Genomic DNA, 16,150 nt, shown 5'->3' on the forward strand with positions numbered 1-16,150 from the left:
CCCAAAATGAAATGAAAATCTAGTTTATCATATTTGCGTTTTTTAACGAAAGACATCTATAGATCAAACACAAATTGAGGGTAATTTGGATATATTGTGGATCAAAATATATATATTTTGTAGAATAATAGTATTTGATTATAATGATTTTTCAGATCATTATCCATATCTTCACCTAAGCCACATTATAACTATAAATGTAAGTCATTTTGTTTTGCTTAAGGACGGTCATTACTTTATGATTATAGTTTGAGACACGAGAGATAATGTTTGGAATTTTTATGATATGCACAATATTTGAGCTTAAGATATGAAAATTGAAACATGGACGGCTTTGTTGATTACTCTTTAGGATGCGTAGAGGGTCGTTTTTGGACGTTTATTTTTGTCGAACATATTTGCATAGTGTCTATCTTGTACGAAGCGAGCCAAACTTAATTTTGGAGGTATTTGATGTTGATCAAATAGTTTGATTTTCCTATATGATTTCGTGAGTTTAATATGTTTGTAAACTCACGATTGTTGGAATTCCTTTCATAGAACACAATTTGATATAGAAATGGAGATGAGATGAAGTCATAGACAATATATTAGCCAAAAACAAGAACTCACAAAATACACGATCTCTATGAGTTCAATATGTTTTTAAACTCACGATTGTTGTAATTCCTTTTATACATCACGATTTGACATAGAAATCAAGATGAGATGAAGTCATAGACAATATATGAGCCAAAAGCAAGAAATCACAAAGTACACTATCTTTGTGAGGTGCAAACAAAGCACACGGCTCGCATATCTTAGTCTTTTTGAGTTATAAACATTAGCGTCAACCGCATATTATGTAAAACATAATACATGGAATGGTGTGATTGAGAGCCTATGGTTTTGATTATATTGGTGCAATTTACAATAGAATGAGTAGCTAGTTTTTCTTTATTGGTTTTGGCGTGTACTAGTATGTGATTAGTCCATTCCTCATTGCTTTGAAATGTCATCGTTGCTTTTCATGTCTTATTAGTCCACCTAGATTATTCGACGAGCCACATATAATTGATTTCGCTCGAACCATCAACTGTGAAAAGTCTTTATTGTAATCAAGCATTCATAACATTTATGACTAAGTTTTAACTTTTAATTATGTGAAAATAATTCAAATTTCAACCAAAATTCATAATATTAACTAGTACCAAATACCAATAGCCTTTCAACGTATTTACTTTAGTAGGTAGATTAAAAAATCATCTGTCGAATCCAGCCCTGATTATAATCAAAATTGTAATCTTGCATTATTTTTAATTCTATAGACATTAATTAAATTAATTGTATTTATTTTGTAATTGAAAATAGTGTATTACTATTACACATCGGAGTAGTGAGCTATTAATCTGAGCCATCGACCCAATAACCCAAGGCATAGTAAGGCTACAATGTTTGAGCCCTAAGAGCATCCGCAACGCGTGCCGTTGCGGTGCCTTATTTCGTTCCGGAGGAACGGAACCGCGGCGGCACGCGTTGCAGCCGCTCGTGTCGTCGCCATTCCGTGCCGGTGCCGTGCCGGGTGCCGTTCCCGCGAGACGCGGCACGACACGTTCCGCCACGCGCCGAGGCGACGTGGCGGCCTCCCATTCGACGCGTGACGCCCACTCGCTGCCCCGCGAGTGGGCGTCGTCACGGTGACGCAATAATTCGATTTTTTTTAAAAAAAATCGAATTTAATAAAAAAAATATTTTTATTTATAAAAATTGTTTTTTATATTTAAAAACAATTTTTACAAATAAATGAATATTAGAAATTCGTATTAGCCCATATATATTTGATGGGCTTGCGAATTTATGAAACCCATTCTTGGTTGTCTCTCTTTTATAGAGACATCCTTGAATGTTTTTTGTTCCACTTTCGATGTGGGACAAACTCATCTTGGTTGTCTCTATTTTATAGAGACATCCTTGAATATTTTATGTTCCACTTTCGATGTGGGACAAACTCATTCTTGATTATCTCTATTTTATAGAGACATCCTTGAATGTTTTATGTTCCACTTTCGATGTGGGAAAAACTCTTTCTTGGTTGTCTCTCTTTTATAGAGACATCCTTAAATGTTTCATGTTCCACTTTCGATGTGGGACAAACTCATTCTTGGTTATCTCTATTTTATAGAGACAACCTTGAATGTTTTATGTTCCACTTTCGATGTGGGACAAACTCATTCTTGGTTGTCTCTATTTTATAGAGACATCTTTGAATGTTTTATGTTCTACTTTCGATGTGGGACAAACTTATTCTTGGTTGTCTCTATAAAATTGTATTTTAAATTATGTCAATTTTTATTTTTTTAGGATTTTAATTATGTCTTTTTCTATTTTTTTGAATTTTAAGTTGTAATGTTATTTTAATTTTATTAAAGTGTGTTTGTTTTAATTGAATTGAGTTGGAAATAAAAATAAAAAATGAAATTGAATGAATAGTAATTTAAGGAACGATTAAGGAACGGAGGGTTGCAGGTTCCGTTCCTTAGTTAAGGAATGGAGTAAAAAAGTACAGTGAGGCCCGCAAATAGTAGTTTAAGGAACGGTTTAGGAACGGTATAGGAACAGCGTTGTGGATGGCCTAACCAGACATTGATATTTCAATTTTATAATTCGAAAGGGTAAAATAACGAACGATCTCAAACTAATTAATGTGTATCTAGAAAAAAAATGCAACTTAAACTATATATGGAAAATATTTATCATAATGTCGGATTTTATTTATGACAAGTTACTTTTAGTAAGTCAATGTGCAGTGCATCTTTTAAGTATTTAAATCGATATCAATGTTTGAGAACTCTTAGATTCTCCATATCAAGATTTGTAGTATTTAATAGATACGGTAGTTAATGATAATTATACTTTTTGTTTTCCAAAATAAACTTAATATCAGGGTGAAGAACCCATACAGCGTTAGGTTGGGATTTAGTATGATTTAAGTTTGCATTGCTAATATTTTCAAAAGAAATCCAACTTAAAATAAGCTTGGAAATAAAATATTTGACTTAATAGTATAATTCTACGAAAATATACTAGTTAATTTCAGTTGTTTAAACAAAAGTTTCTAGAAATAGTGAACCGGTTTATATATTATCCTACAGCTATTGACAAATTTTTTATTATCCATTTTCGAGTGATTGGTGTATTAACGCATATATTAGCATTATCCATAGAAGATTAATAATGGATTATAATATAAGTATGTTTAGGCGATGTATCTATTAACTTACCTTAAAATGACCACTCAAATAAATCAAAGCAATAACCCTATCTCCATAAGTGGGGTTATGAGTTGATGAACAAATTGATGTAAATGAACGCTACAATCATTAAAATATCATGGAGTAGTATATTATGTATGAGCTCTATATCTAAATAAATAGATATACCTCAATCAAATGTGTGTGTGTTTTCCATACACCATATCCTCTACACTTTATTGATTAGGTGTCTCCAACTTTATAACAGTTAAATATGGTCTCCTTGTGAAGATTTATAATGCTCTAATATATGAATTTGTTGAGACAATATCTTCTACTCCTTTTTTAAAAATATCACTTCACTCTGCACGAATTAATGTAAAAGAAATGGATGAAATTTTTTTAATAAAACATAAATCCTCCTATATATTAGTCTCATGATATAATATTAGTAAAGTGAGCTAATGAAATATGAAATCTATTTACCAGAAATAATAAAAATCAAATGGGAGGACATTGTGTCAAAAAAATCATTTTCCTGTGTAAACTATAGGGAGTATTATTTTGGAATAGACTACCGTAGTGCCTTGAGTTGTTCTTTTTTCTTCCTACTTCATAGTTCCTACCGTAGTGTCATTCATTGTAAATATGCCAATTTAAGCAAACAATTTGTGATGGAAATTGAGATGGAGACCATATTAATACTAGTACTCTTAGTATTAACAAAATAATTTAAAATGGTCAAGATAATAGGGACATACCAAAACCAAGTCATTAAAACCTAACAAATTATATGATTAATCCAAAACTCACAAGTCCACTCCAAACCACTTAACTGGATTAGTTCTTTACTAAAAAGCTCAAACAATTCATTTACCATCACAGCACAACCATTCTTGATATGGAACCTGAGATCATCTCACACACACACACGAGAGGGGACGCACCATGGCCTAGACCTTATAAAAATGATGGTTAGGTCTAATTAAAGAAAGAGGGATTGAAAATGACATTGGATTAAAGTAATGTTGATGAAGGTCCAATAATACAAGTTCCATGTGAGTTGATTAGCCTTAACAGCAGCAAGTTCGATGGGGAATTAAATATGAAAATGTTGGCATGCAAAGTAACAAGATGGACAATGAGAGCAAATAAAACATATAAACAAGCACTCATTGTAATTGAAAGGGACATCCCAATCATAGAGATTCATTCAACTGATTCTAATATTGCATTAAGTAAGAATGCGCACAGACCAAACAGCATTAACTTATATCAACAAGAAGCTTAATAAACAACATTCATTGCCAAATGGATTTTTCACAACTAGGACAAGAATAGTTGTCTGGTTTCTAGGTAGTTTTACATGTAAGAGAGTAACATTAATCAGATTCATATCATCAAAATGCAGCTTATCCATCTAAATCACCTAAAAAATCATGAAGCGTAAAGATGCTTCTAAAATATAAACGAGTAAACAATTTGCATTTTCCAGTAGTTAAGATGCAGCAAGCAAGATTGATTCACAAGTCACAACCATATCTTGATGCACAACAAAGAGGAATCATACCAAGTAACAAAATTTAGAATCTAAGTATATGAATATCCCCATGATCAAAAGCACAGAAGAAATCCAACCTGAATTCTTTAGGACAAGAAGGAATTATACCAAGTGATGATTATGATTATGATTACGATTACGCTCTTTAAACTACCCAATATTGATGCTCACCATAACAATCCCTCAAACAAAGAATGAGTTAAAAGGGTTAAATTCTTTAGTAATTTTCATTTTGTTCCCCTTCCTATTCCTGGTTTTGCAACACTGCAAATGTATGGTTACAAACACAATAAATCCGCCTTGGAGCAGAAAAACAAGGCAGCACCAAGAGAACAGTAAGTAAGATCCACCATTAACATACGGCATTGAATAATATTACATATATTAGACCATCCGGTACTAACATGCAGCTAGTTCATCCGAAAGTTGAAAACAATCTGCCCGAGTCAGCAAGATAATTAGGAGAACAAACTCAGGCATGATGGATATTCATTAAATTTTAAGGCAGTAGTAGGGTTTGTGAAATATCATAGCACCTTCTAGAAGAATTCCACATGCTTCAGCATCTCCAAGCTGTAGCAGAGATCAGTTCCTTCCTTTGCCAGCATAGAACGAGAGAAGACTGCCTCTTCTCAACCTGAAAACCTCGAACTGGAGTCCTCTTAATCACACACTCAGCTTGTGATTCCGTGAAGTTGCTAAACGTTATTTGGGAGAACCCTGAAGACAAAAAGAGAGACCTCCAATGCTGCGTCTTCTCAGGTGATCGAAGACGGCTCATCACAATCTTCTCAATGGCTGGTTGGACCAAGAACCTCTCAATCTTCTGCAGGGCGTCCATATTCACATTGGCAGCATCAAGAGACTCAAGCAGGTTTGAGTAAGACTGGAGAGCGTGGACTATGTGGTGGGCAAACGGAAGATCAGTCCCATCACACCCCCTGTCAACAGATACCACAATCCTCGGTGAGAGCTGCTTGACAAAGCGCATGATTAGTGGCACCGAGAACTGGTGATTGGCAAGAGAGCAGACAGGGAGATTTACTGCAATCGCCTCGTTCTCTTGCACGTGGAAAGGCAAAGACAATGAAGCAGAATTCAAGGAATCAATACTAATAGCCTCAAACTCGAATGCAATGTTAACCTCACTAGCAAACTGGATGAGATTCTCTCGTGTGAGGCTGAGCTCGAGCTGATCATGGGTAGAAGTAGATGCAAGGGCAGTAATTTTGAAGGAGGGTGCGCCTCCGCCACGAAGTGCAACCTCCTGCATAAGAGACGCCCACTGGCCGCCATAGCCAATGTCGAAATCAACAATATGAATCCTATCAAAGCCTTGGAGAGCTTCAAGAATGGCTTGATTGCAGGTGAAGTTGGCAAATTGGACAAGAGGGGAGATCTCAGAGAAAGATTTGTAAGCACCAATCTTGAAAACGAGGCTAAAAGGCGTGGAAGAAGAGTTGTTGACATTAGTTTGAAGGAGCATTTGCAAAGCCTCCTTGCAATAAAAGGCAGCCCTATTAAAAGGCTTACCAATGGGGGAGAGCTGGTGATTGAGCCGCGCCAATATCCCTTGCGCGAGTGCTGGATTTCCAGTTTGGACCAGCTCTGCAGCCTTGTACAGCTGGTCGACTACGGCCTGCTGCTGCTGCTGGAGCCCTAATTCCTCCATTTTGAGCTTCTGCTGCTGCAGGTAATGGGGAAACTGTCCGGTGTCCGTAAACGGCCCTCTCGAGATCTGGGCGCCAGGCTCTTCAGCGGGCCATCCCGGGTTGTGGCGCTTGGCCTGAGGAGACCCGAAGAGGCTATGCTCTTGCTGTTGAGTGAACGGCAGCGGGATGTAGTTGGTCTGGTGCTGGTTGAAAATGGGAGGTTTCATTTCTGCAATCGGATGATGGAGCGTTGTTGCACCCAGATTGTTTGAAACCGAAGATGAAGAATTCATCAAATTTGGGGGAAATTTAAAATTAGGGTTTGAAGAAATGGGATTGGGAACCAAACCAATCTTCTCGACGCTGGATCTGTTGGTGTTTGGGAAAATTGGGAGCGAGGGCATGAAGCTGCTTCCCCCAAATTGCTCCCCGCCGAACCCTTGATCCACCACACCAAAGCCGCCGCTAAAATCGAAATCCGCGGCGGCGCCTCCGCCTAATTGGACGAACTTACTGAGATTCCCCATTGCAGGATCGTCCACATCAGCCATGACATAGCGGAGGAATGCCTGTTCCTGGCTGGGAGACTCCGACAGCACGCCCTCCCAGTCCTCCATGGCGAATTTCTCCGGGTTGCCTCGGATCTCTAGAGACGGCGGAACGGGGAGGAGGTCGGAGTCAGTTGCATTGGAGCTGGTGGCAGTGGTGGAGTCTTGCTGCCATTTAGTGTCCGAAACAGCCGCCACGCCGGCCGTGTCGGTAGAAGCAGCACCACCACCTCCGCCGAGAGATGAAGACAGAGTTGAGGAGGAAGTTGGCCTGCTCCGAATTCTAGCAGAATCCAGCACAGATGTAGGCTCGCTCAGGAAGCTACCTTTTTTGACGAAATCAGTGATGAAGTCTTTGTTGTTTACCACAAAATCCAAGTCGAACACCCCCTTCCCCTCAAATTCAAAGGGTAAGGGCATCCCCTTCATTTAGATAACCGAATCCCCAAATTCCACAGGCAATAATCAAAGTCTACGTTTGCAAAAATGCAGAGAATTCGTGAATATATACATGCATGTATGTATGTATATACTCGGCAGTGTTTCAGAAAAATGGTGGGTTTGTATTGTTGGAGAAATGGAGGGTGTGGATTAATTTTTGTTGGTGTTTAATTTGCTCTCGTCTAGTCGATGAAGGAGCAGTACTCTGTCTGCCTTCTGTTTTCTGCCATGGCTTGTCTAGTTATCTTTCTTCCTAGGGTTTCTCTCCCTCTCCATTTCCCACGCGCCAAAACCATGACCATTCTCCACTTGCGCCATGCTCAAGTTTAAATCACCCTGTCGGAAAGTACTTTGATCCGACCAACAAATTACTGTATTTATTTTGTTAGTTCACTAGTGGAGTAACTTTTTATTTACTGTAATTTTTTACTACTACTATTTTTTAATAATGAAATACTACATATTTAACTCACTTTATTTCATTCGCATTAAATTATAAAACTAACATATCACAAACTATTTTAATCTAATTTATATTATTATATTTTTTTAAAAATTCATATCTAAGTCAAATTTGCTCTTGTATTGGTGGATGGAGGAAGTATATTTTAATAATATACATCTAATTTAAGTATATTTTGATTTTCTCATTAATTTAAATAACATGTAGTCAATTAATACAAGAATAAGATTGTAGCAATTTTCCAATCATTTACTATAATTTTAGTTAATTTGTAAAGGAATCAATATATCATATGAATATTACTTGACATTTCATTCTAATTAAATGTGACCATGTGGCATTCTTTACATTATCAATCTATAAATTTATTATCTACCATACATGTACTATTCATATGCTATATGAATATAATTCTTACAAGTTAGTCACTAATTCAAAACGCCATCACTAATCACCCAATATGCAACTAATCTAGCATCACTAGTAGTATTACTTTAGCTAATTACATTAAGTACCAAAAATTACCAGTTGTACAATTAAAATAGGAGGAGTGTGTAAAAGACGCGCTGGCATAGAGCGTGGAGGAGGGATTTAGTGCTCTCCTAGTGTAGTATTTGTACAGGGACCAACAACGCAGTGGAGGGATGAACTGGCGCCATTTTAATTCCGGAATAACCCCTCCTCGGTCACCCACCCCACATTGACATGTTCTCGTCCATCACAGACCACCTCTTTATTACTAGTATTACATTTCATCAAGGATTCAAAAATTGTGTCCTCGCCTCCTTCACCGACTCCTCTCACTAGATCCAGTAGCTAGGTGCTGTTTTCTGACGCCCCCTTTTTATCCCGGAATTGCCCCCTCCTCGGTCGCCACCTTCTCTGCCAATGTGGGGTATTCCCGTCTTTTCACCTAAAGCAGCTTCTGCTGTCCTGATTTTCGAAACTGCGTCTCACGACACGAGATAATGAATGAAAAAGGCTATTGTTTTTTCTCTGAGCTCAGTTTTGAAAATATCGAGGACCGAATCGACGGTTGAGATCTCGCATGGGGGGTGGGACGAGGATCTCGGTTTGCTTCTATTGGTGTAAGGGCTTGTTTGGTCGTGGGCTATTAAATAGCGGTTAACCAATGGGTGCTTCAGGATTGACTGTCGTTTTCGAACGACAGAGGTAACTAAGTACTGTAAGAAAAATTTACTAGTAGTAATTTAAAAAGTAAAACTGGGATATTTTTTTCTCTTTTTTTTAGAATTGTGGCGTTTGTGGGCTTTTTGGTCATTTACGCTATTGTTGCTTGTGATTTCATGCAAATTGGTCCTTTTGTCAAGGATGTAAATGTCAGTTCGTATATAAAAGTAGACTACTGTATATACTCAGTACCCCGTTCCATAAGGCCACCCGCAATGGGGCGCCCGATGGCATCCATCGTCCTCGGACGCAGACAATGACGGACACCCACAATATAGAGTACTGTATTAAATGTTGACATACTCAGTGTCGTTCCATAAGAATATTCATTCTTTTCTTTTTAATCCGTCCCAGAAGAATATGCACTTTCTAATTTTAAAATAAAAATTTCTTTCTAATTGAGGTGATAGTCATTCCCCACTAACAATACTTTAATTACTTTTTCTCTCTACCTCTCTTTTACTTTACCACTTTAGCATTAAAACTTGTGTCAAACCCAAAGTACATATTCTTTTGGGACGAATGAAGTATAGTATTTATATGAACAGTTTAACTAAAGAATAAATCGCTGAAAATTTCGTGAAATTTAGTCAAATTTTGATTCATTCGAATAACAATCCATAAAAATATTAAATTTTAATATTTTTCCCATTTATTCATAACATATTTTAGTTTTCATATGTAATATGTTGATTTGATGAACATGTATTTTTAAATTGACTGTGATTTAATTATTTCCTAAATATATATAAAAAATTGATAAAATTCATTGACGTGTACATACTCTATAATTTTTTTGGATTTCAAAGTAAATACTAGTACTATTTTCATTTTGTTAGTGTTGAGTATTTCTTTTGGATATGGAAATTAAGAAATAGTAGTAGTATGGATTATATTTAAAAAATGAAGTAGATTGAAAATAAAGTAGAAAAGAGAATAAATTAGGAAAAAATAGAGTAAATGAGAATATAAAGTAAAAGTGATAAGTGTGTTGCATAATTTTGCCTAAAAAGAAAATGACTCAACATTAACGGAACATCCTAAAAAAGAATATGATCACTAATGAACCAAAGGGAGTACAATTTTCCAAATAAGATCTCGAAAAAAAATTGAGAATAATATTTAAAATTTATAATTTGTAAGTTCGATTTTTACATTTTCGAGACGAATCAGAATTTAACCAAAAAAAAGTTTTTTCCCTAGAATTTGTCCTTGAATAAATTGTTTGAGTATATGATGATTTTTCTTTACATTTGACATGCACACGGTTTATATAATTGAGTAAATTACGGCATCGTTCGGTTGACATAACTAATTATCTTATGATTATTCATATAAGATTAAGTTGTGTGATTTAATCTCATGAACCTAACATAATATATAACCTCGAGATACAATGTTGTAAACAAAAAAAACCCTACATGAATCTAGAAAATGAATCGAGATTTTAGTTATTTGAATCTTAGGTCGGTCGATAATTCATTGACCTTCATTCATCTCTCTTAGATATCTCGTCTATTAAAATTTCCTATGTTTATTTCTTATAGTATATGTTATCTCTATAAAGTCATCGACCTTCTCACCACAATGTTGCATAATGCATATGCATCGTGGTAGACATTAGTGAGCGACTTCCAAATTTTATTAGTAACAAAATTAAAAAAAATCTAGTCGACGACTTATAAGCCGGAAAATAACTAAACTGAATGTAGGCGTAGACTCGTAGTTATAACAAATTAGAGATTGCAAAAAAAATTTGTATATTTCCTTAACCTTAGCTAATATTTATGGCAAAAGACCAACACAATAAAAACTATACGATTTTTATGATTTTGTAACCATATATATACACTTGTTCACCTGAATGTAAGGAGGCGAATATACAAATTATAATGCTATTATATGCATTTTATATTAGTAACAGGCAGATTTGATCATCTATACAATGTGATGGTAGTTGCCTCAAGACACTTGACCCATACAAGAGCACATTTCAAGATTTGTCATGAAAATGTGATTTCAAATTATAAATTCATAGCTTCAGAATTTTCATATATTTAGGCTATTTAATAATATTGCATTTACTATTTTATTAATTTAATACTCCCTCTGTCTCACTATAAGAGTCACATTTTAACATTTCGGTCCATCCCACAATAATAGTCACATTTCACTTTTACCATAAATAGTAAGTAGGTCTCACAAACCACTAACTCACTTCTCTCTCATTTTATTATAAAATCAAGTATAAAAAAGTGGAACTCGTATTCCACTAACCTTTTCAACTCACTATTATAAACATTTCTTAAAACTCGTGCTCACACTAGTATCATGCATGTGCTATGCACAGATTAATATATTTTTAAAACATTAATTTTCAATTTAAAATTAATTAAATAAAATTAGAATCAATATTAACAATGAACAATATTAGTAACAATTTTAGTTATATGAGAATAAAACATATATACAAATCAATATTAAAGTATAATAAATTTGAAACAAATCACATAATATAATGTCTAAGCATTAAATCATGGAGTAGGAAGATAAAAATCTATCACAATACGGTTGTGTCAAAAACACCAATGTAGCGTACTTTGACAACCAAAGAAGCTCATTGAGCATGGTGTGTAATAGTTCCATACCGTTAAGCTTTCCTCCGATGGTAAGAGCAAAAATGGTATGTTTGAGTTCTATCAAATAAGTAGAAATGACATATTTATATTTATAGGCTAAAATATTATGCACGTAACCTTTGTAAAACCTCTCACTCACTCCATATAGGCTCCCACTCACTCCACACGTAGGCTTGCAAAATATGTGTGACAAACGGCTCATTGTTTCACTTTCACCATATGCCAAAATAACTACCCTTTATTTGGTAATTAATGCCAAACCGATTTTATAATATAATTCTTACTCCGATTTTATTTTGTTTTTGAAAAGCCAAGCCGCCTAATCCATATAATTCGGATTTCATTGAAACAAAATTTGTGTTGAAATAGAAAAATAATTTTAAAAATGAACCAAATTTAATATTTGAATTTAATTAAACTCGATTAGCCAAATCGTAGTATTTTTTTTTATCATCGATCACTACTAAAATATAATTATTCCTACAAAAAAATAGGGTAGTAAAAAATTGACTTTGACTCTATTAATTAGAAAATTTTAATAAATTGCAAAACTACAAAAAAATACACATTTTTGGAAATTTTCTATTATTATAATAAAATCATCATACTCCTCATATTGAGCGGAATTGGCGAGCATATGTGTAGAGACTTCTCATTTAGTATTACTACAATTCAGTAAAAAAACAGTTTTATTTAAATAATATATTTTAAAAGGGCATTTCCCTAAATACCCCAAAACTCCCCTTTTATATATTGTATAGATTTCATAATTTCATTTATTGAGCAAAACAATATGTACTATATGGATCAAGATCATACTTTGTGTTACGTATAATAATAATAATAATAATAATAATTATTATTATTATTATTATTATTATTAAAATTATTATGTGCTTATATAATAGTACTCCTTAAATAAAAATTTTGACTTTCTGTATTATGCCTATGTTTATAATTGTAATATTTTTCTTGATATTTCCACGAAAAGTATTATCACAAATTGTAGGAATATTTTTCAAGGATATTATTTTCTTGTTAAACAAACGGGCCGGGTTCTAAAGAAATTATTCTATTTCAGACCCCGACTTTAGTAAATTAGGAACGTGTCCTCCTCACTTGTAGGCGTTTCTTCTAATTAAATTTAATTTAATTCTTAATTAAAATTTTAAATTGCAGACTCTGGACTAGTTATGACCACAAAAAATAATGAAAAATTATTGCCAATATGTTGGTGAACATTCTGCATTCTGCCCCTTATTAAATAGTTTAATGGAGTAATAAAAATTACTCCATCTACAGTTATGTGCTTGTATCTATAAAACATTAGTATTCCTATATATTTTTGTTAAAACATTTTACTAGACGGATCACATTACAACTGGGTTTAAGGCTTAACTTGTAATGCTTATTAAGTTGCATGTACCAAAAATTGTTTGATGGTTTTAATACTACTACATAGGTAACTCGATAAAAAGCCAGCAGGGGCGTAGCGCAGTTGGCAACGGAGGGGCAGATATTGCTGCAATGAGCTTGGATTCGAATCCCACTGCTGTCGTGTAGTTGCTTCCATCTCTCAGGCACAAGTGTGAGGCCTTGGGAGATGGGCTTCTGGCAGCCAGTGCGTTAGGACCTCCCCAGGCACAAGTGTGAGGCCTTGGGAGATGGGCTTCTGGCAGCTAGTGGGTTAGGGCCTCCCCCTTAACGGGCTACTGCTTACCCTGATTGAACCCCTTTACATGATGTCGGGCCAGAGTGTGGGGGCCGCCAAGGCGACGGAATCGCCTTTTTTGCTGCAAAGGTAACTCGATAAAAAAACAGTTAAGAGGAGAAAAAAAATATAATTTATAATTAGAAGCAATGTGATCAAACTTAATACACACTTTTCCGTTTCATTTTAAAACAAGTAGAAAATGAAAAGATGAAATTTATTTTGGCTAAAATCGAAAATAATGTAGCAAAGTGCAATGTAATATTGAGTTCGAGTCTATTGACTAGGATTGTCTTGGCCTTTATAGGTCTAGATTTGATTGCAGTCAGTAGTGTAGAAAGAAGATTTGATTTTAAACTCGTTTATCACTTTGTAGATATGAATTTTATTTGGTACTCCCATTGTTCCGATAATTTGTCCAATTTTTCATTTCGATCTATCCCACGTAATTTGTCTCATTTCACTTTTTACTATTTTTGTAGTGGACCTATATTCCACTGGCTCGTTCCTACTCACATTTTATTATAAAACTAATATATAATAGTAGGACTCACATTCCACTAACTTTTTCAACTCACTTTTTATTACATTTCTTAAAACTCATTCCCGATCAAAGTGAGACGAATTATCCGGGACGAGGGAGTAGTTAAAATTAAAGTAACTGTACCTATCCTAATAAATAGAAAAAAAGAGAGAAAAATTATTGAGAGCAACAATAACTGGAGACAAGCTTGTAGTACTAGTACTTTTTTGTGTACAGACGATAAATTTTAGTATATTTTTTACTATGTACTAAAAAATAACAAATCACATGTATGTTAAATAACTTAGTTTGTAAGATCAGAACTTGCCACTTGAAGAAGGTGGACTCTGACTCGTCAATGACAACGTAGTTTTAGGAAGAACATGTGGTTCATGTAACTTATAGTGCTTCAAAACTTGTATTGTAATTTAAATCTCAAAATGGAAAGTGCAAACATTTTTAAGGGAGAGGGGAGTACTTAGTACTTAATTTATAACTCTGATCTAACTCACTCTTCTGAAAAAATCAACTACCAACAGCTCAAATTTTCGAATCCCATTAACAAACTTTAGCAAGTTAATTTCTTATTAGCTTCGTTTTAAAAGTCTGAAAGAAATTGAAATTGGTTCATAGTTATAGCTGGTGTTTTGGGTGTCCACAATAAGGCGGACACCCCAATAGCCCCGCCCCAGTTTTTTTGTCCATAGCCCTAAAATTTTGTTTTCGCCCACTATGGTGGACAATTTCAATAGCCTCCAAATTTTATGATCAATTTTCATTTTAAAATATTTTTAGTTTCAATCAGGTATAATTAAAATTATCGCAATGTAAATAATTAGAAAACGAGGTAATTGGGGACGGATATTCGTTGTATTGCAAAAGGGTAAAATTATACAACGAAAATTTTTAAAAAAAATTACAACTAAAAATTCACATGGCGCTGCCACCTCCCCTACGTGCCCACACTTCTTCAATCAAATCGGCCTGGAGTGTGGTATGCGATGTCGTCCTGCGCATATCAGCGAACGTTGGATCAAATATTCATTGTCCATTTTTGACCACAAATTCTAGTGAGAGAAATTTTGTGTGATGAAGAGTTGGAATGATGTGAAAATAATGAATGGAATGAGGTGTATTTATAGGTGAATTAAATTGAATTAAAAAAATAACCGCCTATAGCCGCGCCGGGCATCCATCCACTATAGGCGCCCGCACTATCCGCCGCGTCCGCCCCTGACTCGCCGCGTCCTCGCCCCGGAGTCGGCGATCGCCTGTCCGCCGCCTACCGCCCCCATCTCCGGGGCGGACGACTCTCCCACTATGGATAGCCCCGATGCGCGGCTATAGCCACGCCTAACTATTGTGGACACTCTTAGAATGATAACTTTTTCTAAATAATAATAAAATATGAAGAGATGAAAATAATAATGAAAAGGGGCAGAAGCAGAGAGTATAAAGAATTAAAGAGGTTTGTTAAATTGTCCAAACAAGGTTGAAAAATGTGTGAAGAGAGGACAAGCTTAGGTTTCATAACATTAATTATGATTAATTAGCACAACCATGATTTGGATTTGGGAGCAATTAAAACCTTAGTTTATTACATCCCTCCCATCCCATGTGATACCTTACAAACTTCTTCCTTCTCAATGAAGTGGAAGTGCATCCAACTCAACTCCTTCTTTACTTGCCCCCTTGTTTCACAATCTCTTGTCTTTCTTTATGCATAGATATTCTCTCTCACAAAAACACACTTTTCTCTAATAGCTAAAAATGGTGATTTTATGTTCTTTACTCTATTCTCAAGGAACCAACATCTCAAGCAAAACCATATCTTGGGTTGAGAAGTCACAATATTGTAGTACCAACGATATCATATCGTATACCGTATCAAAAAATATCAATACGAGAAAATGTCATAATTTTATCCTACCAAGAATCAGTATAGTGAATTATACTAATATACTACAATAAAATATGATATGAAGCATTTCCAATACTGTTATCTACTGAATACGTAACTTGGTGGAAACAAACTTTGGGACAAAATCATCGTGTTTCTTATGATGGTAGATATTTTTGGTCATACAAATATATTTTAAATGATTACTTATTTTTCTAAGAACCACCCCTGTGATTAGGGGACACCAAAAAAATTCCAGCTAAAATGGTTGTCTTATTACAAGACCACCAC

General features: G+C 34.9%; 1 protein-coding gene across 1 annotated transcript; it reads right to left on the reverse strand.

Annotated features, from left to right (window-relative positions):
• Window positions 1-5,121: 5,121 nt before the first annotated feature.
• On the reverse strand, window positions 5,122-7,698 carry LOC121809190 (scarecrow-like protein 6). Its single transcript, XM_042209733.1, has 2 exons — window positions 6,793-7,698; window positions 5,122-6,672 (listed from the first exon to the last, which is right to left on the reverse strand). Exons 1-2 carry the CDS (start codon window positions 7,418-7,420, stop codon window positions 5,351-5,353), a joined length of 1,950 nt encoding a protein of 649 aa, XP_042065667.1. The 5' UTR covers window positions 7,421-7,698; the 3' UTR covers window positions 5,122-5,350.
• Between the last annotated feature and the right edge of the window lie 8,452 nt (window positions 7,699-16,150).

This window comes from Salvia splendens, chromosome 1, assembly GCF_004379255.2.
Source record: "Salvia splendens isolate huo1 chromosome 1, SspV2, whole genome shotgun sequence".
Taxonomy (NCBI): Eukaryota; Viridiplantae; Streptophyta; class Magnoliopsida; order Lamiales; family Lamiaceae; genus Salvia; species Salvia splendens.

Coding starts and splice junctions, on each gene's coding strand:
- LOC121809190 (XM_042209733.1), bottom strand. CDS start 7,420: ATGAAGGGGATGCCCTTACCCTTTGAATTTGAGGGGAAGGGGGTGTTC. Junction 6,673..6,792: donor ATCCAGCGTCGAGAAGATTG/GTTTGGTTCCCA, acceptor ATCCGATTGCAG/AAATGAAACCTCCCATTTTC.